Source organism: Aptenodytes patagonicus, chromosome 2 (genome assembly GCF_965638725.1).
Source record: "Aptenodytes patagonicus chromosome 2, bAptPat1.pri.cur, whole genome shotgun sequence".
Taxonomy (NCBI): domain Eukaryota; kingdom Metazoa; phylum Chordata; class Aves; order Sphenisciformes; family Spheniscidae; genus Aptenodytes; species Aptenodytes patagonicus.
This window is the reverse complement of record NC_134950.1, coordinates 58671849-58698499: the sequence shown is the minus strand read 5'-3', so window position 1 is coordinate 58698499 and position 26651 is coordinate 58671849. Positions and strand designations below refer to the sequence as shown.

Here is a 26651-nt window from a genome sequence, read left to right as displayed (position 1 = left end):
GGAAGGTAATGCTAAATATCTTCCTCTTCTGGACCACTTCTCAGGTCTATAGAAATATCAGTTCTTCTACACAAAGGGAAAAATGGACATCCTCGTAAAATGTGTCTTGCAAGAATTGTTTCTGGGTTTCTGCAGGGAAAAGGTCGTGCTCTTTTCTATTGGTACATTCAGACACAAACTGAAAAATGCTAAGTGTAAGGGAAGGGGGTTAAAAATAAATTTGAAGTACAAAAAAAATCTAATAAATTGGGTGAGTATGGAAAAATTCTGACAGACTATATAATTAAAAAGCTTTATTTACCTTCTTCTCTGTGACCAGGAGTATAGAAAGCCCAAAGGGAGGAGAAGTGGAATGAAAAACAATATTCTGTTAATAACCCAGCTGGTACAGACAAAGGAAGTGTCTGTGAGAGAGAGCAGAGGGGATGTGGGAGAACACTGCCTGCTGTCTCCACGTTTCCTAGTAAAAGCTTAGCAGAATATTATGCCTATATTCCACCTAACTCCACATTCTGGGGAGATGCTGTCAGCACCTTTCATGACCCAATGCACTTGGTATCTTGGCCCCAGTAGGTCGCTGGTCACAATATGCTTTTGGTGAATGTTTTATCTCCTGGGGCAAGCACGGAACTTGAGTCTTTCATTCCTTTCTTTCATCTCTTTGAGCCATAACCTGTTCCCTGAAGTCATTGTTGTCATGGGATTTCCTTTTGGTGACCACAAACTGCATTACCAAATTGCAGATGTTTTGCCACCATAAGCAATTCTTACAGTTTTCTGCAGCCATTGGAAAGTGCGTTACTAATGAGGAGCGTGAACAAGTCGAATAATTTCCTCTTGCTGCTTTTGCAGCCTAGGAGATTTGAAAATGCCGAGGCAGCTCCTTATTCTCAGAAGCACGTTCGTGTAGTCTGTTGGTTTCCAGTCAGGATTAGCCTGGCATGCTGATATAAGTTCCTTCAAGGAAACTTAGATCTAGATCTAAATTCTGATATTGTATGATTGTCATATGTTTACAACTGGGCAGCAGCTTCATCCAGAAGACATGAGGTAGAGGCGGAACTAAGCCACCTGGTAATAAGAATCTGTTATGTCATGCCAATGTCCTCAGCATCTTCCTTTTTTTTTTTCATTGTGAATGTGTGTGGCTTGAACACTTCCCATCTCTATGGACCTAATGGTGATCAGGGTGTGGGGTATCTATGGGAAGATCTCAGGAAAAGCAGCAAACTGAAAGGCAGCTAGCATGGTTTCACAGACTGTGTTGATTGAAACGAACATGTCCATGGCATGGAGCTGCTTTAATGCTCAGTGCTTCCGGAGGGGAAGAGGAGGGCGTGGAAAGGGGGCATAATACGGACATCCTCTTCCTTTGATGTTCATCTTACAGTCTCTTTAAAATGGACACCAAAGTTTGATGGCATTTTCAGCATTCATTTAAATAGATTGAAATGACTCTGAGCCACTCTACTGTAAAATCTCTGCAGTTTTGAAAGGCATGGGGCAGCCCTGCTGAAAGTCAGAAAAAAACAGAGAACAAAGAACAGTTACAATAAATAATAACCCTGTGAAAAAAAAACACCAGAAAGACTGAGAGCCTGCCACCATAAACATTATTTTACAGGAAATGACAGTTCCTTAAAAATATTGGGAATAATTCTCTAAGGGAGGGAGAAAAACAACAAACCCTTTTCAATTTTAGAATTGCCAGTGATGTCAAGGCTAAACCATTCCTGTCTTGTGATCTTGACTAGATGGTCTCTGAGTACAAGTGCTGCAAGAATATAAGTGTAACTCTCCCTGTAACACTGGATCCGGCAGCCCTGGTCCGAGCACGGCCTGTACAGTGTGACTGCTGATCACGTTAGCAGCTTTTGTGCTTTATTACAGCAGCTCATCGCGGAGAGGCACAGCGGCACCGAGCTGTTTGCTTAGGGTTTGAACTATGTTTTAAAGACACTGCACCTTCAAACGTGCTACCCGCATGCCTTAACGGTTGGCACCTGCATTTTGGGTGGGTGTTAGCTGCAGATCTGTGACTGTGTGCATGAGGTGAGTAGGAAGGGGAGAAGAGGGGAGACTTAGAGACATTTGCCTGATGTAAACCCTGTCCTCTCCATACGAACAAGCCATCTGACTGCAGAGGTGATGGATGGCGTGTACCCCTCCTAGAAATGCAATGCCTCTGAGGTGATACGTGTTTCGCAGACACACAAAAGGACTGCAACTATTTCTGCCCCTGCAGCTTAAGCAGTTTGTTCATTAGACAACAATTCACTTCTAAAGATGGGCCTAAGCCTTGAGTATGCTGCTCATGACTTTCTTCCACTCAGGTAGCAGTCAACACTGGTACCTAGAAGCTCTGCACTAATTTAGAAGCATGTGTTTCACTAAATACTCCAGCCTGTATGTCGGGAAAGTACAAACCAAACGTAGTTCACAGGGAATTCACTTCCTATTTTTAGACTGCTTTACAGGTACATTTTCAAGTAAGAGAACTGATGTTTCCCCCACAATAGTGGTTTAATAACTATACCAGCCATGAGTTTTATATTGATAATAGCTGTTTTACTATTAAAAGGTGCTTTTGAGTAATTTCACAGCTTTTTGTTCCATTACAAGTTTTGCAATGAGCCATTTGATTACTGTCTTTGTAAAAGCTTTTCTTGCAAGGAGGAAGCTTCAAAACAAAGCAAAGACAGGAGAGAATAAGGGAGAACATTTCTCTAAATAGAAACTGAAGTTCATTCCTCTTATCTAGCATGTTTTCATCTGCAAAGAGACATGCACCATATGTTTAGTAAAAAATTTGATCTCAACCAAAGAGTTCCTGTCCTCCTCCATGGGTTTTAGTTCTGTATTCTGTTTGCAAATAAACAGAAGCACTTTGATATGGATATGAAAAATAGTGACAGGAGAACAGCCTGGAACATAACCACTGCAAAGCTATTTGTGGGTATTTTGCAAATACATAGAAAAGATTGGAAGATGGGGAAAGAATTTTCCCTTCCCATGCATACTCGTAAATGCAAGGGACAGGAGGAGTTAAGGGAAGGGCAAGGAGTAGATCTTCCTGCCCTGTCCTTAGAACGATAAAGCTCAGCTCTGCCTCCAATTTACATGGTATTTGAAGCAACCCATTCTCACTCTGTGCTCAGAGTGGTTAAGCCAGATATCTCACTGTAGTTCTGGAGGCACCAGTCCCAGGTCTAGGCCAAATCCTACATCCAGCCTATTCATCGTGGTTACGATACTTGGTTACTTGTGCTTTGGTGTCCAAGGGGGCTAGTGACAGTGTTTAGACTGGGTTACTCTTTTGTGTGGCTACAAAAGCCAACAGGTTTTTATCACCTTGGATAAGGTGATCAAGTATAAGGTTTAGCCTTATGCTCGACTATGTCCCTCCTTACGGAAATAAAAATATAGCACACGATGACAGTAGCAAAATTTTATTTTTTATAAGCATTCCTCCCTCTGTGTTTTCTGTTTTGTCTTTCTAGTCCCTGTACTACAGCAAGAACTTTTTTTTTAATTGCTTTTCCCTCTCTTCTGAAGGAAACTTGTAGGAAAGGGACAGAATATTACAACTGATCTTTAGTTAAAATGTCCTGGTGCTCTTCATAATCGTTCAGGATTTTTCTGAACATGCAAAAGAAGTGAATGCAAATTACATGATGAGCTTCATCAATGGGATGTTGACCATTTGCAATTTGCAAAAAGTCCATGCAGAGTTTTGCAAAAAAATACAGTCATCAGCTTGGTTGCCCAGGTGAAATACACACTTGGATAATGCTATGCCACCAAGCTTAGTTTTTGCGTATAAGACAGTTTGCTCTAAATTCAGAAATTTCCTTAATGTCCAAACTAAACTGTGTATGTAGCTCTGAGCTGATCAAAAACTGTCGCTCTCCACTGTTGCATTTTTGATGGCAGATGTGCTGATTTCTCCTTCCAGCTGAGCTGAGTTGACCAAGGAGAGGCAAGGATGCAACAGGCGTGTTTGCACAGCCTAACGTCAGGTATCTAGGGCTCTAGGCTAATGATGGAAAACCTTACGGCACGGGATGCTACTGTGCATAGGAGCTGGAGAGTCCTGGCAGCCTGCTGCCCTGCTGCCCCTACTGCCCATAAGGGCTTGAAATGGGCATGTAACCCAGGAAGGGCATTCGCTATCATCTCTCTAGTCTTGCTAAGGAGTCAGTGGAGAGACAGATGAGCGCCTTCAGAGAAAAATCCAGCACTCCCAAAACAGGAGCTCAGCTGCCACCTAATTATATGCTCTGGATTGCCCTCTGGAGGTGCCTGCAGCTCTCTGTTAACTTTATTGGAAGATTCGGCTCCCAAGTCGAGTGGTGAAAACATCCATAGGGCATTCATATGTAAAACTTACCACAAATCTAATCTTTACATGTGCCCACTTCAATAATCAAACAAGTCACCATGTGAGCAGAGGTTTGTGTGGCAGCGCAAGCACCTGGGAAGGTGTAGTGGTGCAGATCTTTGGCCTCGTTGCTGATGCTACGTGTGTGCTTTGGGGCTGGGAACCACCTACACAAGCCCTGTAGGAGTCGGACAGATGCAACGACTTGTGCCTGCATTGTTGCTGTTTGTGCCACTTGCAGGCAGATGCCTCATGGATCTGTCACACATGCGTTGCCTGGATCCCAGCACACCTCTCTGCAGAAGGAAAAAAAAAACCCTGAGCAATTGGTTTATAAATCCCACAATGTCAGAGAGCTGCACAACAACATTTGAATCCGATACTGTGGAGCCTCTTGTGCTCCTCTCAAGATGGACTTGACCCTGCTGTGAATGATAATGAACCGTACTCACAAATTGAATCCACTTGCCATATTAAAACATGCATTTCCATTTCTACTGGGCAGATCCAACAGTCTGTTCAGTTACTATTGTCTTCTTTTCAGACAGATTTTAGTAATTTTGAGTGCAGAAATAGAATTGGAAAAGAAAAATACAGAGTTAATGGGATAACATAATAAGAACTACCAGGGTAGGTACAAGTCCTCAGTACTTAGCTTAAAGGATCTATTCCCAGAATGGATTCCAAAACTTTTTGTTTATGCTCTCTCTGTATTGCAAATGGAAAATTTTACATCTCTGGATAATGATCCAAAAGGCTCAGAAGCGGTGAAAGGAACCTCCACTAGCTACCATTGCAAAACGCTAAAAATAGGGCTGCATCTGAAATTCTGTTGTTTTTTTTTTTTTATTTAATGAAACCAGTTTGGGGATGCCTATGCAGGATCCAAAATATTTTCCCTGGTCATGTGCCTGCATCGACTGCACATCTAAATCTCAGTTTGTACCCCAGACCATAGGAACATAGAGAAACATAGAATCATAGAATCATTTAGGTTGGAAAAGACCTTTAAGATCAAAATAAAAAACCTAGCACTGCCAAGTCCACCACTAAACCATGTCCCTAAGCGCCACATCTACATCTTTTAAATACCTCCAGGGATGGTGACTCAACCACTTCCCTGGGCAGCCTGTTCCAGTGCTTGACGACCCTTTTGGTGAAGAAATTTTTCCTAATATCCCATCTAAACCTCCCCTGGCGCAACTTGAGGCTGTTTCCTCTCATCCTAGACAGAGAACAATATTTAGATTCTTTGCATTTTTATTTTTCAGACTATAATGCAATGCTGAATCAAACTGGTGTCTGAATGAAGAGTTAGAATTGAGCTTTTTTTAAACAAAAGTGCACTCCAGTCATGTACTGCATAAGTTTTGTATTCCTTTTCCAGTGGCGTTCTTCCTCTTATGAATGAACGCAGTGTTTTTCTAAGACAAACTTATCCTCTTGTGCCATGAAACAGATGTGTTACAAGCAGTGGCATTACAGGTTTTCTCACACTGGCCGATGTCCTTGCCCTTTGCCAGCTTTGACTCCTTGGCTTGGAGCAGAGTTTGCAGTCCATGCCCGTTGTCCAGGTCATCAAGGATGTGAGCAGGGGCTAGCTGTCCAGCCCTTAGTGTAACAGGATTTTTGAGAGCTCAGCTTGAAGCTCTCTCCTTAGTTCAGCGATAATTCTTTGGAGTTGCTGAATGTTCACTACTACAGAAATGTCTGTTTGACCACAGAAATAGTCCCTGTAAATGAATTGAGTGATTTTTTTTTTCTTTAGCTGTCAGGCAGCATGCATGACTCTCCCGTTTCACCTCAAAGTGGACTAGATTTCTAACATTATTATCTAATTATAGCACCTGTCATTGGAATGGAAAATTATTGTTACTTGTTTTTCCATTGTTGGTTGCTCTGGGGACAGATACCCCTATCCCAATGTGTTAGTTTTAAAAATTATTTTTAAATGTACGCTGCTGTACGGAGCAACCCTGCCAGGTGTTCTCTTTTTTGCCTGGAGCTATTCATCAGCTGACTTCCTCTCCTACTTCTTCTTGACTCCCTCTTTCCTACCCAAGACAGAGGTGAAACACACTCGTGTGTGCGCACACAAAACCATTTCCTTCCCTTCTCTTCCTCATTTTGCCTGTCTCCTCCTAGCCCAGTTTCTCCTTTAGTTGCTAAGGGCTTCTCTCAAGGAGCTTTATCCTGCAGGGACAGAAAACTAAGAAAGGGGGAGCAGGGAAGGGCTGTGTGTCTGCTCACCCGTTAGACGACAGGAATGGGGCATGCCAGAGCACTAAGGAAGGGCAGCAGCTTTCCTAGCAGAGCCCCGCTGCAGCCACTTCCCTTTCCAGTCCGAAATTCCCGTCTGCTTCCTTATGTTGCGGAGCCGCTTGAGGCTGCCTAAGGTGTGGTAACAACACAGATGGGATTCGGAAGGACTTTTTCAGTGTCCGTTAAAAGGGAAGAAAAGGGAGAGGATGTGCTTCTCCAGTCCTTTCAGAGAGACGGTGTTGCAATAGTAGGCTCTGCAGAAAGGCAAGGAGGGATGAGGTGGAAGAGATGCGAGGAAACTGAAAACAGACCGTCAGGCTGGAGGCATTTCATTGTCTCACTAAAAAGGGAGTGCTCCCTGCCCGCGAGTCCCGAGTGAGCGAGGAAGAGTGTTTTCGGGACATGCCTGCCCACTGTCCAGCTGTCAGGGAGGATGCATTTCAGTCACAGTCAGCCTAAACTGGATCTGAACTAAGGACCTGGAGGAGTTAGTGGTTTCCTTGATTGCATAGGCTCAGCTGGAGGAAGGAGTTCTGGCTGAAACGCAGGTGTGTGCAGCGATGTCTGCTCTTTCACTTGGGTAATAAATCTATTATTTTACTGTTATACTGCTCCGCGGAGAATTCTGGTTTTGGTCCAGTGTGCTTTGGGATCTGCTCAGCCTCATTTCTCGTTGCTCTGAGCTGATGCCGCCAGCAGAAGTGTAAATTGCGACGGTGCTTCTGTGATGCAAAGGCCTGGCTCTCTGCTGGCTACTAAACCAAATGTAACTCATATCACCACCACAGCAGAGCAAAGTTGACAGCCATTACCAAAGGAGTCCAGAGCAATATTTTATGCTTTTATTCCAGCTAGCTCAAATCTATTGCATAGCTGTGTGTTTACAACGATCTGCGTAGGACTGCCTTGGAACCGCTTCATTCCATCGCGCACTTTATGATCACTTTGTAATTAGCCAAAGCCAAGGCAATAGTCTCACTTACAGAGCATAACCAAGAATAATTGTGTTTTATGTCATTCTTCCAGACTTGTTTTAAAATTTTCTTAAAACTACACTTGAAATGTAAATGTATTTAACAAATACCCTAAATGGCTAATTTTTATTCAGTGATGAGTAGCAAGTTTATTACTTGTGGTTTTTTCAGATTGAAAATTAATCTTGACAAGCTATGCTCTTATACTAGACAGTTTTAATTATGTGACATGCCTGTTTGTTATTTGAGAGTCTGCTCATGTTTGGACTCTGAACACGCTGGGGAAAATTCATAGTTCATTGTTTATTGAACAAGCCTTTCCGATTTTGGACAATCTTTTTCAAAATTCTTTCAATGTAAAATATGATTACATGCAGGCAGGTAACCATGCACATTGAATTAAAATTGTTTTTCCTACTTTTTTTTTCACTACTGAGGAGTGGTGCTTAAAATTCCCTGGCATAATTTGCCCTAGAAATCTTAAAATACTAATAATCTAATTAGAAATTATTAATAGTACTAATAATCCTTCACTGTGGAAACTATCTTATATTTCTTATTCCACCAAGAAAAGAAACTTGCAAGCAAAAAAACCAGTGGCTTATCTCCTGAAACTTATTTGATTTGAAAGGAGCAAACATAATTCATGTATAATCGCCAAAATTTGCTCCCGATATGAGTAAATTCACAGGTACGTAATGCCACAGCTCCACGAGAAGATCCCACTTTCCTTTCACTTTGTCTAGCCTCTCTTGTTAATGGATCTCGAAGAGCTTTCCTGTGTTATTGATTCAGTCGCGCGATGCATGCGGGAGGAGCTCGGGGGTGTGTTTCCATCAGTTCAGTCAGCAGCTCTGTTTTGTTAGTCCTCTGCACTGACCACTAGACAGTTCCATTTTTCTAATCACTCATTATAAATGCTGCTCCTAACGATTCATTTCTGATATATGTGGAAGTCTTCAATAGTCAAGAACAGATTTCCTTTCTAATTGCAGCTGAAGTTAATGACACCTTGAGATACCATTTGGATTCTGACAGGTTTGATGTCCTACAAAATGTGACTAAACTAGAACTGCGCTTAAATATGGGACAGATCTCTCCTGTTGTGTTTTACATTATTCTCAGGTAACGACAATAATGTTTTGATGCTTCCTAATTGATCAGATTGTAAAACCAGCAGAACAAGACCAGCAATCAACAAGGGTTTCGATAAATAGATATTCACTGCGCAAGACAAAAATTCTAGACAGACACTGTGACATGAATGGTGAAGATTAACAAAGGCTAGGAGGGGAAAAAAATCAGACCTTTAGTAACGCCTCTGATTTTAGGCAGTTTTCTGCAAACCCTGTGCCCAGTTCTAAGTCAGCTGAAATGAGTGGTGAAATTATAGATTAATGAATGGAAGATAAATGAAGCATGGGGGAAATTTGGAGGCTCCTAGGAAACTTTCCTGCTCTGCTGGGGCAGCCGAACATTTCTAAGGATGCCTACTCAGCATACATTTCAGTGGAATGAATTTCCTTATTGTAAGGCAAGACAAGCTGATCATTTAAGAGGATAAAATAGTTACTGACTATTGCTGGTACTGGAGACTTAAATTGACTCTGAACCAAAAATCAGTTTGAACTGTTTTTTTTAACTTTTCTTGAACCAGAACTGAACCTGAATGTTATTTTGAAGTTTAGCTGACTTCATGCTGGAAGTGAACAATAACAGCTTCAGTCAGAGCTGAATGTGAACTAAGCCGAAAAACTGAATCGCTTGACTCCTGGTGGGCCACTGCAGGCTGTTCCCCCAGCTGCTGACACGGCTGAGCAGGAGGAGGACTTCCAGAATAGGTAAGAGGAGCAGGATGTTTTCATGTAGTCTTAGGGAGCATGGATCAAGAGACGTAACACACTAGTTAATCATCACTGTAAATGTTAAAGCCATTTCCTTCCCCACAGGTCCCCAAAGCAGGACTCTCGTATTGTAAGAATAACAAATATAAACCAGCTTTGTACAGCAGTGATTGCCCTGAAAAGGCTTCAGTAACTTCTCCTGCCTCTCAATGGGACTTAATGCCTTGCCGCTTCTTTGCATAGGGGAGTTTTATTTCTTCAGCTAGTTTAGCACTCATTTATGGAGCTCGCCAACTGTATGGATGGTGTGAGCGTGTATAAATACATATGCATACATATGTATGTGTGTGTATATATATTTATCCATACACAAGCCCTTGTTTATGTTATCCCGAGTCTGTGGATGTTAGAACAATGCCGTGAGTTCATGATTCAAACAGCCAAACAAATAAGACAGCTGAGGCAATTAGAAGATGTTTCTGAACAGCGCTATTTTGGACAGTCAGTCAGCTCACCACACTTAATTTCAATCAGCAATTCGCACTGAGTATGTTCTACCTAATAGAATCGGTGACACAACACATTCTGGACTTTTTTCCCCCCAGTAACTCTCTTGGCCTCTGAACTCTATTAACTGCAACTGATTTTGCGTATTGGATGAAGCAGGGACAACATTTTTCCAAAATTCCCCCAAGTTATTGCTACAGAAAAGGCGTCAAGGTGAGGTGAAGCAAATCTCTTCACAGCTTAAGTTTGTCCTTTTCTTCTTCTTCCCTCTCTTCATTAAGGCTGCCTCAACCTCCCCGCTGCTAAAATATTTTCACCCAAGGTAGGTGTTACGCTCCTGGCGATGGGGGTCTGAGATCCTGGTAGTTGAAAAGAAGGTAAAGAAATGCTGGTAGGTGGCGAGATCACTGCGTCCACTGCTAGCACGCTTACTGTATGCTGTAGGACTCGCACAGCCTGGCAATTTCCTCTGGTTTGCAGAGGGAAAGAGAAAAACTGTGTGGCCCACAGTGTGATTTCACTAAGTTTTATGCCCTTAGGGAAGAAGCAGCCCTCCTGCTTTACATTCAAATTGCTTTTTATGTCACTTGCAAAACTGGTATCAGCTAAATAAACTCCTGGCTATCTATTTTGTACACTTAATTCAACAGACACTTCCCCCAGTAATTCAGTTTCTCTTTCTGCATTACCTATTTTAGTCAGAGTCCTATGCTTTATTGTTTCCACGCGCATCTCCAGTTTTCAGGTTAATGCATGTACTGTTCCTGTCAACAGCTGAACTACAGAAGGTGTACACGATTCTTGGTAAGGCTTCACATTTTTTTTTATACTTCTTACCACTACAGAGGTATGGCTGGGCAACAGATGTCTCGCTGGTCTCTCAAAATTATGTGTATGCAAATAGTTAACTCCTGGCAGCTGTGGGGAAGAAATGTTGTCATTTACACGAAAGACATTTTAGCCAAAAGGTGGCACTGCGGCTGCACAGATTTTGCAGTAGATGAGCAGTCTGGCAGAAGGTAACTAGCCGCTTAATACATGTATTTTAACTCCGCTTTTCATACCTTGTGAACGGTAAGTATTGAAAACTGGCTAATTATTTCCCAGACATTAGAATAAAATCAGTGCTTCAGGAAGCAAACAATTTGGTAACTGTGCTGTAAAAGTAATAAATACTTTATCCTTGCTTTAGTGAATAGGAACGACTGAATAAAAAACCCGATCAATATCTGAAAATGTGCTCCCAAAGTGCACAGAATATTTCAGCTATGCATGTATCCTACACATACAGACTACCCCTATTAACTGCTTGCTTTGTAGCCTCTAAGGCAGGGAGAGCTTCCTTAGTAACTTTGAGTTTTTGAGACAGATCCTGTGGTCTTAAAACAATGCCGGGGTTGGCTTTCCCGTGGGCTGGTCAGATACTTCATTAGCAGATTAAGTCCTACTCGATCCTGGTGTTTTACCGTCTACAGACACGATCGCTAGGCATATTCACAAAGATCGACGTGTACAGAAACCCGCGCCAGGAGATTGAGAATCAAGTATCCAGGCTTGGTTCATTGTTGAGATGGCCGGGTGAGCCGCGCTGGGCCCCAGTGCGGGAAGGGAGGGAGCGATCTCCCCAGGCCGGGCCCCGCCGCCGAGTTAAGGTGTCGCATTCATCCTGCTGGGACGGGGCTTCATTACAACCTCTGTTAACGCAGACAGATCTTACGTTTAAACTCCACGCGCACACTCATGTCTGAGTGTGACGTGACCGTACCTCTTCAGAGGAGGCTTAGGCTCTTCGTGATACGGCTCCTTCGTGATACGGGTCCTTTTAATGGACCCGTATGGCACATTGAATTGGCGCCTGTAGTTGATTTTTCTTAGCTTTCCTGAGCATTTTCATATATGTAAGTCTGGAGTTCTTTACTTTCCAAATATTCTAGTATCAGAGTCAGTTAGCCCATTATATAATATTTGAGTATCTGAATAATCGCCATTATTCATAAAACAAAAAGCAGATGTTCACATGGCTCAACACATATCGTTTGGACCCCCAAAACACAAAGTTTTTCTTTTTTCTTTAAAAGACCCTTTGGATTTTCCTGTGAGTTACACTCAAGCTTGCAAACATTTTTCTCTGCAACAAGGATATGAAAATATTTTTTTTAAAAAAGCACAAGAAAGCAAAGGATGCTTAAGAAATTATAAGAGTCAAAAAGGCGGGACCTCAAGAGCAGATTTAAGACTTCTTAGATTTGAAGTAAGACTGGATGAGGTCCTTCACCAGGCAGAAGCACTGAGAATTTCTGTTAAGGAGCACAGGGTCACCGCTCCCGCTTTCCCCTGCTCCAGATCTCACCCGAGAGCGAAGAGTTATCTCCAGCACTGCCCCCACAAAGGGGATGTTCTGTCTAAACTTGCCTCATTTAAGTGGGAGGGATTGCAATATATTGCCAAAGATTAAATGGACTTTTACTTGTATTAATGACAACATGAATAACTTTCTATCTTACAGCATCACTATTTCAACCCAAACTATTAGGTTTATTCAGCAGACACACAGGGACACACCAGCTGAGCCTTCAACCTGCCCCTTTAAACCCACGGCACTTTCTAACCAGCACCGTATTTTAAAGGGTAAAAAGCTTTCCAGAAAAGTCAAATACATTCCAGCGACCGCAGATCTATTTTTTTTCCAGGCGATAATTTTCTTGTGGACCTAAACGCCCTGCTGAAACCTGGGGCGGGAAATGTAGAAAACTGCTCCCCCACTCAAGAAAAAAAACCAAACCAACAAAAATTTAAGTGAAAAATAAAAAAAAATCAAGTAAAAAAAATACTCCAGTAAAAAAAACAAAAACAAACCCACAAACCAACACAAAAAGAAGCGTCAAGGAAAACCGTAAAGTTTTAAGCGCAGAATAGGGGCCAGCTGGGGGGTGGCAGCGCGGTGGCAGGACGGTCCCCGCGTCGCGGAGGGGGCGCGCAGGCAGCGACCGCTGCCGAGCGGCGGGGCGGGGGCAGGAGTAGGGGCAGAGGCAGGAGTAGGGGCAGGGGCAGAGGCAGGAGTAGGGGCAGGAGTAGGGGCAGGGCGGGGGCAGCGGCAGGAGTAGGGGCAGGGCAAGGGCAGGAGTAGGGGCAGGGCAGGGGCAGGAGTAGGGGCAGGGCGGGGGCAGGAGTAGGGGCAGGGCGGGGGCAGGAGTAGGGGCAGGGCGAGGAGTAGGGGCAGGAGTAGGGGCGGGGCAGGGGCAGGGGCAGGAGTAGGGGCAGGAGTAGGGGCAGGGCAGGGGCAGGGCAAGGGCAGGAGTAGGGGCAGGGCAGGGGCAGGAGTAGGGGCAGGAGTAGGGGCAGGGCAGGGGCAGGGGCAGGCAGCGCGCGCCCGCCCCCCTCGCGGCGCGGCGCGGCCCGGCCCCGTCGGGGCGGGGCGCGGGGAAGTTTCATTGCGCGGCGCGCGGCGCGGGGCGCGCCCTGGGGTGCCGCCGGCTGGGCCCGCGCCGTCGGGGCGGCGGGCGAGGGGGCCGCTCCGCGCTGCCGCGCTGCCGGCGGAGGGCAGGAGGGAGGGCGGGCGGGCGGGCTGGCGGGGCGGGGGGGGAGAGCCCCGAGGGGGCGGGCGTGTGCGTGCCCCGGGCCGGGGGTGCGGCGCGGCGCTGGTTGCATGGGCTGCCGCCGGGATGCGGCGGGAGGCGTGAGGCGGCGCGGCTGAGGCGAGGCGAGGCGAGGAGGGGACGGGCGATGCTCCGCCGCCGCGGCAGCTCCGCGCACGGGCGGACCTAGGAGCGGCGGTGGCGCGCAGAGAGGGACGGCTCTCCGGCCGGCCGGCCGCGACCCCCTCCCCGCCGCGATGGCCACCGAGGTGGTGTGCGGGCTCACCTTCCGGCTGCTCCTGCCCGTGTGCCTGACTGCCGGTACGTCCCTCCGTCCGTCGGTGGGTCGCCGGGCGGGTGCGCGTCCCGGGGCCGCGGGACCGTCCTCGCTGCCCGCCGGGCCGGCGGCTTGGGGGATGCTCCGCTCTCCTTCCTCGCGGCTGCTCCCACATTCCGCTATTTTCCCAAGAAACTTTAAACTTCGCAGCTCACCCGTTATTTCTTACATATTTGTGGTGGTGGTGGTGGTGGTTGTTGTTGTTGTTATTATTATTATTATTATTAATTCTCTGTTGCTGTCCGCCCGGGGTGCGGGGCCCGCACGTGTGGCGGGGCTCTGCTCACTGCCGCAGCACCGGCTGCGCGGCGCGCAGCGGCGTGCGGGGCTCCGCGGCTCTTCGCTCGGAAAAATCGCCGCTGGCTCCTGTGCCCCGCGTCGCCCCGCGTCCTCGGGGAAGGCGTGAGAGAGGAGGATTCAGTGGTCGCCCTCCAGGCATTCTGGTTCACCCGCCTGGTCAGGGTTTCGGGGGTACTTTGTAAAAGCGGGGAGTGAGCGTGTTTCGGAAGGAGCAATTCTCTAATTTACGGAGGTTATCAGGAGGGAGATTTTTCTTACTTTGAGAGAGAGAAATTTCAGTTTATTAAATCGCGTTACTTAGCAGGCAGCCATCCAAGAAACGAATTATTTTTGGATGGAGCACTGCGGTGTCCAGCCGTGGGGGAATACGTTAATATCAATCCATGCCCTCCGCACAATTTGAAAATAAAACTCTGAATAAGCAGCGATTACTCGTTAGATCGGTAGGACGACGGGCTCGCCTCGAAAGCCGTGGTTGCGGAGGGCGGCTCGCCCGGGCGGCCGCGGCTGGGGCTGGTGCCTGCCGGGGCTGGGGGGGGCTGCGGGGCGGGAGGAGGGAAAGCGGGGCCGGGGATGGCGCCCGCCTCCCGCGCGGCGCGGAAAGAAACCCCTCGGCCGTCAGCCCCGCGCCGCGCATCCTCCGCGGGCGGCGGAGCGGTGCCGGCCGTACCTTGCGCGGCCGCCGCGGGGCTCCCGGGCTGGTCCCGGCCGCCGCCAGCCCCTTCCCGGCCGCGCAGAGCGGCGCGGAGGCGTGCGCGCAACGCGGGGGCCGCGGGGGCCGCCTCCCGCCCTCGGGGGTGGAGCTCTCCCTGCGGCCTCGCCGGCCTCCCGGGACCGGGCTGCCCCGCGGCCCCCGAAACGCGCAGTCTGCCCGGGGCTTTGCCCTTGACAAGCCCCGCGGTGGCCCGGCCAGCGCCTCCCGATCTCGGCATCTTCCCTCCACCCCGCCCGGGAGGTGCCGCCTGCGCTCGCTCCAGGTGCCCTCCACTGCCTCCGACTTCTCCTCCGGGAAGGAGGACGCGGGCCCCATCTTCAGCCCCGCCGGAGGCGTGCGGGGCCCGAGTGGCTCCCTGATGCCTCGTGGTGTGCAGCCCCTCTTGCTTTCATGGACTGGGAGTGAAAATGCACTTTTTTCGCCATCGCTTTGCTTGAGGCGGTGTGGCGGGTGCTGTTAGCGGGGTTGTACGAAGGGTGAGATGGAGGCAGCTTTCCAGCCCGCCACCAGCACCCGCTTCCCGCCCTTTCCAAAGCCCGTGGCCCCCCTGCAGGTACCCAGCCCTGCGCTTGGTGGCCACCGCTGGGGCGGGGGAGGCCGCAGTTCCCCACGCCCGCAGCAGCAGGTGAGGGGCCCCCACCTGCTTTGAGGCCGTCCCTGTACGACTGGGTGTCAGTGCCTTGGTGGCCGGCGTGCGGGAGCGCTGTGTGTGGAGGAGCTGGGTGGTGGTGGATGGGGCAGGCAGCGGGTTGCCCTCGAGGCCAGGGGGTGGTGGCACCAGGCAGGTCTGTCAGTGGCAGGGTTGGGCATAGGGCACCCCCTGTTTGGAACCTGTTGGGCCCCGTCCAGATTTTCTTTAATCTTATGAAAGATGGTTGGATTATGGATGAGGATGAATTTGCTGGAAAGACACGTGGGGAGAAGGAAAGATTCTAGAAGATAAGTTGTATTCAGGTGGAATTTGTTTATACTACTCCTAGTAACGCATCTAGCTGTGATAGTAGAATAGTGGAGGTATTGTTCTTTCAGGTGCTCACTCTGGTTGTTGCCAAACACTTTCTGTACCAAAACAAGTTCAGATAAAATTGTTTTGCTGTCCTGATTCCTGATATTTAGTAATGCAGAGGTACTTTCGCATTGCAGTAATGCCTCCACAGATGAGAACTGATGTTGTCATGAATTGCTTATGGTCACAAATCTTACTCATCTGAAGAAGATTAATTGAAATATAAAACCTGAAGGAGGGACTTCCTGTCTTGAGTATGATAAAGAAGTCCCACTGAGGAGCTTTTGGGTTTGGACCTAGTGATCTTGTTCAGTTGGATTTGAGAGAGGAATCAGTAAATGGGACAAACAGCTTTTCTCTGACCTTAATTTACTGTGTCTGTAGGTGTTATTCTTTTCCCCTTTACAAGCTGTTAGTGGAGTCCTCTCTAGGGTGAAACCTAGTTCAGCCTGCTTCACTTCTCCACTTTTCTTGCGTCTGCACCTGAGTTATCCCTGAGCCACTGCTCTCCTCCTCCATCGAGGAGGTGTTTCATGGGCTTCTGGAAAAAGGCTTTTTAGAGTTCATGTATCAGAGTGGTGGTTTTTTGTATGACTTACGGTGAGGTTACATCTGCTGCCGAAAAGCTGCCGCGAGGACTCACTGCGCAGAGTGATGCCTTGTGTCTCCTACCCCTGTTTGGGCAGTAACTGTGTCTGGCTGTGCCAAAAGGGTGGAAATACAGAGTTGTTCTTTTGGTTTAGAATCCATGCGCGTGTGATTTTAAAATGATAGATTACTGTAGTTTCTTATCGTGGTATCATTTGCTTTTCTGTTTCTAAGAGTAGAAAGTAACAAGGTTGGAAAGCCCTGGCGAGGTATGTGGAGGGCAATAGCAGCTGTGGCAAACTTGTTAAAAATAACACATCTGCTAAGCCAAAAGATGATTCTTTAAATACTTTAAAAATGGTTAAGGCTTTAAATCCTGAATACTTGAAATACTTTATTTTAAAAGTAAGCAAAACTAAATACTAACACTAGTTATCTCTGCTGGTATGAAATACTTTTCCAAGCATTGATTAATACCACGTAATTGAGAAAACACAATTCATTATAAGGATTTTTTAGGATCAGATCTGTAGCACTAAAGAGTGCAATCTTGTGCACGTAGGACTAGATGTATCCATTTAAAGCTCAAGAATGACGCGTCTTGAGTGTCTACTGAAGACAGGAAATTTAACGTGCAAAATGAAAGACTCGGGAGATTGAAAAGCTGATTGTAGGCTTATGACTTCACAGTTGATCCACCATCATGTTATTTTCACGATAAAATCTTATGCGAACCGATAAAGTCTGATGCAAACCTAGAGCTTAAACGATAACTCACAGTAACGTGAAACTTCCTTGCAACTAAAGTACTGTGTTCTGTAATAAGACAAAGCTGGATCTGTTGTTGTTTTTTTCTTTTTTTTTGGTGAGATTAGTGCAATGTGATATTTTCCGGTATCGTAGTAGTACAATGCTGAAAAAGCAAATAATAAAATGGGGGAGAGGGAGCTTTTGGTACTGGTGGTGGGAAGTGGGCTTTTTGTGTTTTGTTTTTTAAAGCTTGAGCCTTGGCATAAACCTGTCTTTTTTTGTTACTCATATGAACTTGAAACATGCAAAACGTGATTTGTCTCTCTCCGAAGTGAGGCATCAGAACAATCTTTTGCTAATTGCTTTCTTTGGTTTATAAAGACTTGAACCACAAAGTTGCCGTTTACATCACTTGATAACAATTTTTAATTATTCTGCTTCCAATTGTTTTACTTCACACACAATTCATTAGTTTTCTTTTAAGCAAAATATTACTATTTTCAAATAGGGTGCTGGGAAAACAAATGCTTGGCGAGAACAGCTTTCTCTGATTTTTGACTGATGCTGCTGGCTTGCGTGTTATCAGCAAATCGGCTTCGGTGAGCTAGCTGCCTGGCCCAAGCGCTTCCCAGAAGTTGCACTTGCTTTCTGAACTTTTGAATTTTGACCCAGATGAAGTAAGAATTGTAGGAGCTTCTAGAAAGTTGGGGTTTTTTGAGGAGGTGAGCACAGGTATCAGTGTTTGGTAAGTGATGGCAGGTAAAAAGAAAATACTTCGGAGTTTTTGTAGGCGACAGAGTTCAGATATTAGTTGGAAGTTTTCACTTGTTTCTTCAAGCCAAATCTTTGAACTCCTGGTAAATAGCGGGAATTGCTTTTATTTCTCCTTTCAGTGACCGTGATTCATCAGAATGATATTGAATGAATCAGAATGATCATCTTTTCAGGATATAAACGATGTGTTACAGAGAGTATTTTTTAAAGCATACACAGTATTTCTAAAAACACTTATATTCAATTGTTGGAAGTGCCTCAGCAGGACTGAGGACCTTGTTCTGCCTTGGAGGGAAAAGGTAGATTCCAGCATGCTTGGGTGCTCTTTGACTTTTATCCCCAAATTAACAAGTATTGATGAAAACTTTGGGGGGGAAATATCTGCATTGCTACATTAGCAGGTACTAAAATACTGTTAAAATTATGTGGTTTAGAGAGTATTTCAGAATCCATACCTCCCTATATGTTTTGATGCTTTGAATTATTACTATCCACATTTTCTATAGATGGAATAAGTTGGACAACTCTGTAACGTTAAGGCAAGTCTGTGGAGGCAGTGAACCATGCCATGCTTGGATTATTATTTTTTGGGTGCTTGTCGTTGATTTCACTGGAGGTGGCTGTTTAAAAATGATGGTACAGTGTGACTTTGTGTTGCAGTTTTCAGGAGACTGAATGATTTTTATGTGCCAATCTGTACAGGTGATGTTAAGTCAAGGTGATGACAAAGCAATTTGTGATGCAGGACCATTCAGACTAGAGGGTAATTTGCGCAGTGACGTGTATGACAGTATATAGATATGAATATGTGTGTATACGTACATATTTAAAAATGCTGACATAGTTTTTAAAGTTGAAGTGAACTTCACATAGTTAGCGAGAGCGCTGCTTGTTATGCTTTAAAATTGGCCAGTTACTGAAAAAAAAAGGCAAAGAACGATCAAACTGATGGTGGGGTTTTTTTTTGTCATTATAGTGGCACTGGGGAATATTTATTATGATGTACTGAGAAGAATGATAGGGAACAGCATGAGAGACATTCACATAGACTTCCCGTTACATTTAAAACCCCGTTGTTGTCCCAGAACACTCATAAAAATGTTAGTCGCAGCAACAAAAAGTTTAGGAACCCCTGCATGGGTAGCATGCTGAAAAAAACCCAAAACCTTAGATGCCAGTTTGCACAAGAGATCCTAAAATGGCTGTTAGGTTTCCTTCCCCTCTTAAAATGTTTTAGAAATTTATCTGGCTTCTTTTATTAAAGGAAGTTTTGCTATTTGCCTTGTTCAATGGGAGCAGGTGAAAGGTGTCAAGGGGAAGAAATATATACAGCCTTGCAGCAGCAGCATTTTCCAGGCTTGTAGGCACAGAGTTAGATTTTCTTGTGCACAAAAAGCAAACGTCATTTGAATCTCTGCGGCTTCCATCTTAGGTCAATTAAGATCCAGAGAAAAGTGTTTTGGGGAGAGTGGCGAGGCAGCAGTCGCCCACAAGCACGGTGCTCGCTCTCTTCTGTAACAGCCGTCTCAGGTTGACTGCATCTGCTTCCCCCTAGCACGCAGGCTGGGAAATTGTATTTAAAGATGCATCCCACAAAAAATGAGAATAAAATGTCTCTCCTTAAGTTCTTACCACCTCTACTTATTTATCCTAACGGTTCTGTTAAGTGGTTTGAATCCACTTAATGGTTAAGATGAGATAAAACCAGAACCTATAAATTTGCAAGGCTTGGGGCTTGCCTGGTAGCTAACTTGTTCTGCAGACAGTATTGAACTTGGGAATGGAAATCAGTGGGAGGCAGCTGGTTTGGAGAGAGTTACCTGGAGAAAGCAAACAACTTGCCTGGTGACTTGTAGGAACTGGAAAGCATTTGAATCCTTTACTGGTAGCGGTGGAGCTCGTGAGTATCAGTTGCAAGTTGTGTCACGCGTGGAATTCCCTCTCTTGTCTTTTAAACTGCAGGTACAACACTGAGCCATATCTGTTTCTTTAATCAGAGCAGGCAGATCATAGAATGAAATGACAGAACTGCATGTGTTTGGGAACAGATAACTCGTCGTTTTGGGGATATTTCTGAGGGAGGTCAAGGAAGAGAATGGTGCTGTTATTGCACTTGTACATGTGTAACCACGGTGCTCTTCCATTTCAGGTAATTTGCTAAAAGTCCAAAAATGTGGGAGACAAAAATTGTAAGACAACAGGCTGGGGGGATGGATTGCAACAGTTTTAACTGCTGAAGGACTAAAATAATTTTGTAGTGCAGCTTTACCAGCATGTTTGTTGGAGTAGCGAGTTGCAAAGGCTGGCAAAAGCAGACCAACTTCAGAATGGCTGGCGCTGCTAAAAAGACTCTTGGAAGGGTATATCATTAAATGGATTATGTCTGAGAGGGACTTCAAGTGATGCACTCCTTCATAACAGTAAAACCTTTTTCACATGCTTGTAAAGCTTGCTGGGTGTTTGCACTGCAGCTTCTCTTCTCTCCATCTCTTTTCTCTTTCTCTTTTCACATCGAAACAATAGCCTTTGTGAAGCTGAAGTGACTTATTTTGAGGATAACCTTTCACTTGAAGAACATCAGTAACTACTTTCTCCTCTTGGACTGCAGCATTCAAAGAAACAGGCTATTTGAAACAGGCTGTTAGCTTTCTATCTTGAAGAATGATGTTAGCAAGTGCTAATTAGTGAAGAAGTCTGTGTAGTCAAGGAGATTGTACAAGCCTTTGTAATATCTTTGGGCAGTTCTAAAGATACTCTAAGTATGACTGGCTAAGCTAGTAAAATGCTTTGGTTTTGTGTCTTTTTTTTTTCCTCCCATGCTGCAGCAGATTGGTCAATATTTGTAACTAAATCAATCCAGATATTTTTTCTAGGGTAAAATAGTTTTCTGAAACATTACTTTTCTGATGGTCACAGCTCTTTGTGCTGTCATCTTGACAGATCTCTGAGTCTAAGCATGTCAGAAGCTGGCAGCATGCAGGTAAGAAGTTTTCAGAAAAAGTGCAGGTGTTGCTGGCAGGAATATGAGTGATGGAGTCCTCTGATTCTTGTACCGAGAGAAACTGGTATGCTGGGGGTTATTTTGTCAGATAAACCAGCTTAAGATTTTGAATATTTAAAAAAAAAAGTCTGCAAGTTGATTGATATAATATCTTTATTTTGGTGTGTTTGTTAGAAGCGTATCCTTTGATGCATTACTTTCAGGATGTGGTTGAATTAATGCACTTCTCCTCTTCTCCTGAGAGTCTTACCTGTCCATTTCCCGTCTCGAGTAGGCTGTTGTAAAACCTGAATGTCACATTAAGGTTGCTATTCTCTATCTTAATTTCTTTTATATCTTTAATTCCGAGCTGTGGTGTTAGCTTTGATAATATCCTGTAGCAATGAATTCCGTGGGTGAACTCCTCTGTGAATAAAAAGGAGTACTCTTTAATTCGTTTTCAGTTTGTTGCCTTAGTAAATAAACTTTTGGATGGGAAAAAGTATGTATAATCACTTAAATCAACAACAGTCTAGTGTTCTATTTACTCTAACACTTTAGAATAACATTTGCAAGGCATAAAATCAACCGTTAAGATTAACTGTAGAAATTAACAGCTCTGAGTTTCCTATCAATTGTCCAGTTCTGAAGAGAAAGGGATGAGGATTATGTAAATCCACCTTCCCCATAAATAAAGAGTTTTAGGACACTATGCTTTTACAATTTGAATCATTAGAGAGTGCAGCGTAGCACTTCTCTGAGCTCATTCATGTAGTCTTCAGTTTGGAAGCTCTTTTGGAAATGAAGTAAAACTTACAAGAAGTGAGTCTGTGTGTTTGTGAGTGATACACTAATCACTCCCTTTTTGGCAAAATATTATAAAGCACAGGACTGCAGACATTACATACTCTGTCTACTGTTTCCAAGACACTAATTTGTTAATGTGGCTTGACAGAACCATAACTTAAAACTGAAGTATTTAAGTGGTATTAGAGTGAGGGTCAATTCTGCCCCTTGTTCAGAAGTCGCATGGGAGACTAAAAATTATTTTGTTAACAGATAAGGGGGTGTATTCTGGATTCTCACTGTGCTGAAGGATACGCAAACCCTGCATGGGTGAAGAGACGCTAAACAAGTGCTGTCTTTTCCCTAGTCATGCTAATACCGTTCAGTAAACTGTATGCTGAAGTTTTTTGGTAACAGACATGCTATTAGAGAAGTTAGCTCTTGGGTAATTTGAGGAATTTTGTAAGTCCTCTTGCTAGCAGTCACGTATTCCAAGTTGCAAGTATTTGTTTAGCCTTTAACTTCAGTTTAGCTTTTGTTAAATGCAGATTGAGGTTGCAAAGGCTCAGAAAGGAATGGTCGGTGAAACGTACTGGATAGCCAGTGCACCCCCCTGCCTTGTAATCTGAAAGTAAGTCTTTCTCCAAATTGATAAACCTCCAACTGTAAAACGTGATGCTGATTATAGCATTACGTATCACTGATATTGTTGATTTGCTTGTCTAGAAAATCACCTGCTAACCTCTAGCAAGCAAGTACAGTGACATTTACTCTGAATTTCGTTTTAATACGTGCTCATATATTGGAAAATGTCTGGAACATGCAAAATGTTTGCGTAGTGGCTGCACCTGTTTGTGTTGTGTTTTTCTTCCCTTGTTATACTTGTGGCTTTTGACGGCACCTTTCAGAAGAGCAGTTTCCTGGTCACTGAGAATAGATTAATTCATAAGCCAAAGGCAAGTGAGGGAAATTTGTCTCCACAAATCCTGATTTATGTAGAAAACTTTTGCTGCCATAAATAAATATTAGCTCGTGTTGTCACTTTGTTGGCCTACTTCTATGAGAGTATTGTTAGGCAGTATTCATAGCTGTAATGGGATTGCTAAAACGTGTTTCAATTCATGGGTCCTTTGCTCACTGCTTAGAATTTTAAAGACCTGTCCTATTACGTTCCTTAATAATGCTGCATTTTTTTGACAAAGATACATACTTACATCCACTTCTAGAAGATGAAAAGAAAGTATGTGTTTTAACCTTTGAAATTTTGTCAGAGACCAGATTACTTTCTGGGACGTGTATTGCAGGGCATCTTTTTAGAAAGAGCACACTTTCAGTTGCAAGCATGGAATTATAATTACTTTCTACATCTTTGCATGAGTCATTGATAACATCAGCGTTTTCTTTGACGGCAATAATTGTATGTTTCTGGGTAGAAATTCATAGAGAAATATTTATACCTTGTCTAAGTGCTAGATTATAAAATTGCTTGCTTCAGGTTGTAGTGCTGTGGGTCAAAGAAATTCTGTTGTGATACATGTGCCACCAGCCAGAGAAGCTGCGTGATCTTTTGATTCTTCGTCTTCTTTCTTTCTTCTCTAGACATTTAACACATGTCAAATTACTGTTTAATTTAGAGGACAAAGATCTGTGAAGCATGACCTGTGTCTCTTATTTGTTAGCTAAATGCTAGACATGTATATTTGCAGTATAGTGCTATGTAAATAATGAATACCATTTCCATAGCTTATTTTGTCTAAATTGAAAGGAAATCAATAAACAGCTTTTTTTTTAAAAAAAAAAAAGCTTTGGATAAAATGCCATTACTCTGTTCTTAAAAACAAAGCTTCTGGTAAAGATAGTCAAGTTTAGCACTTTCTTCCATCATTTCAGTGTATAATTGAGCAAAAAAAAACCCAGTGTGGTACTGTGTTTGTTTGTCTCTTTGTGAAAATATGTTTCAACTGGAAGGGCTGTAATCTCCATAGTTCATGCTTTTCACTATGTTTCTTCTTATAAACCTGTATGCAGACTTTGATGTCGCGTTTTCTCTGACCTCGTTGGTTGTTCTCTTCTGAAGTCTCATCAGGTCTCTTCTTCTAACAGAACAGAACAAAAGCCTCTCCTATGGTTTTAAAGATGTTGTATTAACCGTTTTCATACATTTGCTGATTAGGAGAACTCTCTATGATTTCCTTCTATGATAAAGGAGCTTCTCCTTCTTGCCTAATGTGACACATCTTTCTTTTCCTAAGCTTTCATGCACTTCTTACCATATGGTACGTTGGTACCTTTGATCTTTGTTGGGCAATAATGTATGTGTCCATATTACTATAAAAATGCATTTCCCGTCTTGCTCCTCCCGGGGAGGAGCCTGTCATTTCTGTTGGGTGGAGTCATGTTCGGAAGTCTTCCTTACGTGTCATTGGTCATGACGTGGCACTGTCAACTTCTGGCAGCCTCAGTAAGCCACTCCTGACATTTACATTTTTATCGTAGCATGCAGACATACTGAGGGGTGTTGGACAACCCCACGGTGCTATTTTCAGGGTCTAGAGATGAGGGTTGACCTAATCATTGAACAGTTTACGTCTTCCTGTAGAGAAGTCGACATTAAAATGCTGAAAAGAGGTAATAAGCAAATCTTGTTTCCTGCAACTTGGCTGCTCGGTGGTGAGCTATACTGGCAATAGTAAGGAAATGGCAGAAGGTCCCAAATGGTCATTAGTGTGCCCTGGAGGATGAAGCAGTTGGAATTGCTGGAATTGTAGAAGAAGGATATCAGATTATTTCCTGCCTGTATTTACTGTTACTGTATTTGGGGGAATTCCATTTGTTTCTTCCCCCTGTGGAGGAAGCTGTTTTCCTGTTGCCCTTGAAATGGAAAAGTAGTACGATTGTTCCAACTCTACACAATATTGCAAACTGGAAGGAACAAGAAAGTCTCATTACCAGAGTATCCTGCCTGCATAATTAATGAATGTTAGTCGTTGTTGAAATACACTGAAATAAGAATGTAGCAGTTGGTTAAAAAAACCCAAAAAGCATGAGATAGCTAAGTCACTGAAACCAGCATCTGTTTTGAGGAGAAATAATAACGTTCTCCCGTGGGGCGAGTAATTCCATAGTTACTCAGTTTGGGTTTCTCACACATTCTTTTGAAGCAGTTGAGGTTGGCCGCTCCCCTGCAAGGTTTCTGGGGTGATTACAGGATGGGCTTTGGTCTGTCTCTGTTTCCCTCTTCACGGCATCCCAGGCTGGAAGGTGCCTCAGGAGGTCTCTTCTCCAATCTCCTGCTCAATGCAACACTGAATTTAAACATGATTGCTCAGGGCTTTTTCCTGTGGGGTTTTGAAAGTCTGTGAGAGTGGAGGTCTACAACCTCCTAAGTGCTTAGTTAGCCTCACAGTGATTGTTTTTTTTTTCCTTACCCCCTTATATCCTCTGGAATTCAGTTTGTGGCCTTTGTCTCTCATTACGCACCTTTGTAAAGAGCCTGGCTATGTCTTTTCTATAACCTCCCCTTAGGTGTCAGGGGGCTACTGTGAGGTGCCCCTGAAGCTGTCTCATCTTGGGGCTGAACGAGCCCTGGTCCTGCAGCCTCTCCTCATGGGGCTTTAAGCTCCAGCTCCGACTGTCTTGGGGGCCCTCCCCTGGACTTGTTAAAGTTTATCAACATATTTCTTGTCCTGAGGGGGGGGGCAAAATTGCATGTGGTACTCCAGGTGTGGTTTAATGAGGGCTGAGTAAAAGGGAATAATCACTTCCCTTGGCTATGCTGCTGTTGGTACAGACCCGTAGCTTTCATTGAATGCCACAAGGGAGATCTGATCGAAAACTTTTTCACCCTGTTTGAGTGTGAGAATCAGAAAGTAGACATTGATCATTTTTGTTGTTCCTTAAAAGAAAAAAAGAAACCCAGAACTTCTAAACTGTGATCAAAGGATCGTAAGTAAAAATACATTGATGTTGGATATTATATCTGAACAGTCAGCATTGGTACCCAGGCAGAACTTGTAGGAATTCTTCTGTCTCGTTTTTGGTTTAAGGACCAAAGTATTTAGTCTTTACAGTAAATCCTACACTCTTCTCTCCTCACATGAAAGTAGATGCCTAAGTACGTTCTTCAAGATGTCCTGGTTATGGCTTTTCGGTTTTGGTTCTAAGCTGTATAGCAGCGAGTCTTGGAAATCCTGCTGTGAGGAATTGTTTCTTCAGTCTTTCTCTAAACTCACTGGTACTTCAAATCTCAGAGAGTCCAATTTTCCATTCTTGGTTTTAAAAATAAATAAATTAAAAAAAGACGTATAGCCACAGCCAGTATCTGGAGGGCATGTTCTGATTCGCTGTGTCTTAACACATACAGCATGCATCCAACGGCTCAGAAAGGTCAAACTTGTGTTTCTCAGCTGGAAGTGCTGATTATTAATGAATGTTATTCTGTAACATTGGCACAGTCATCTGTCACTGACTTGCAATGAATGGAATGATGAATTAATATAAGACCTACACCATTTCTTCTCAATTTCAAGAACTGTCCAATGCTGGCATTCTCTAAGGGGCTAACTAGCCAGTAAATTATTGGCATTATTTTCCCAGCAATCATGCTCACATAGTTGAATATTTTTAATTAGTCAGTATTTCTTGTTATTCTGCAAATCACTGACAGCTAATTTGTTTTAAAACCACAGGAAAAAATAAGTTCTGAATGTTTCTGTATTGCATTCTTTTCTCCTAGATGACCTCCATCTCATGTAGTATTGACAGATTACTTTTAGCAGTAGTTATTTTACTGTTGGGTTGCAATTTTGAAACAAGTATTTGGAAAGCTGGCTTGTGTTTTGGATATATGAAACACTTGGTGCTAGTTGTTCA

At 44.1% G+C, this 26651-nt stretch overlaps 1 protein-coding gene across 1 annotated transcript in view; it reads left to right on the top strand.

Annotated features, from left to right (window-relative positions):
• The first annotated feature begins 13800 nt into the window (after positions 1–13800).
• Positions 13801–26651, top strand: part of PIEZO2 (piezo type mechanosensitive ion channel component 2) — a 324199-nt gene continuing 311348 nt past the window's right edge. Inside the window, exon 1 of the mRNA XM_076329988.1 lies at positions 13801–13864. Coding sequence (XP_076186103.1) covers positions 13801–13864 — 64 coding nt within the window. The remainder of the gene's footprint in view (positions 13865–26651) is intronic.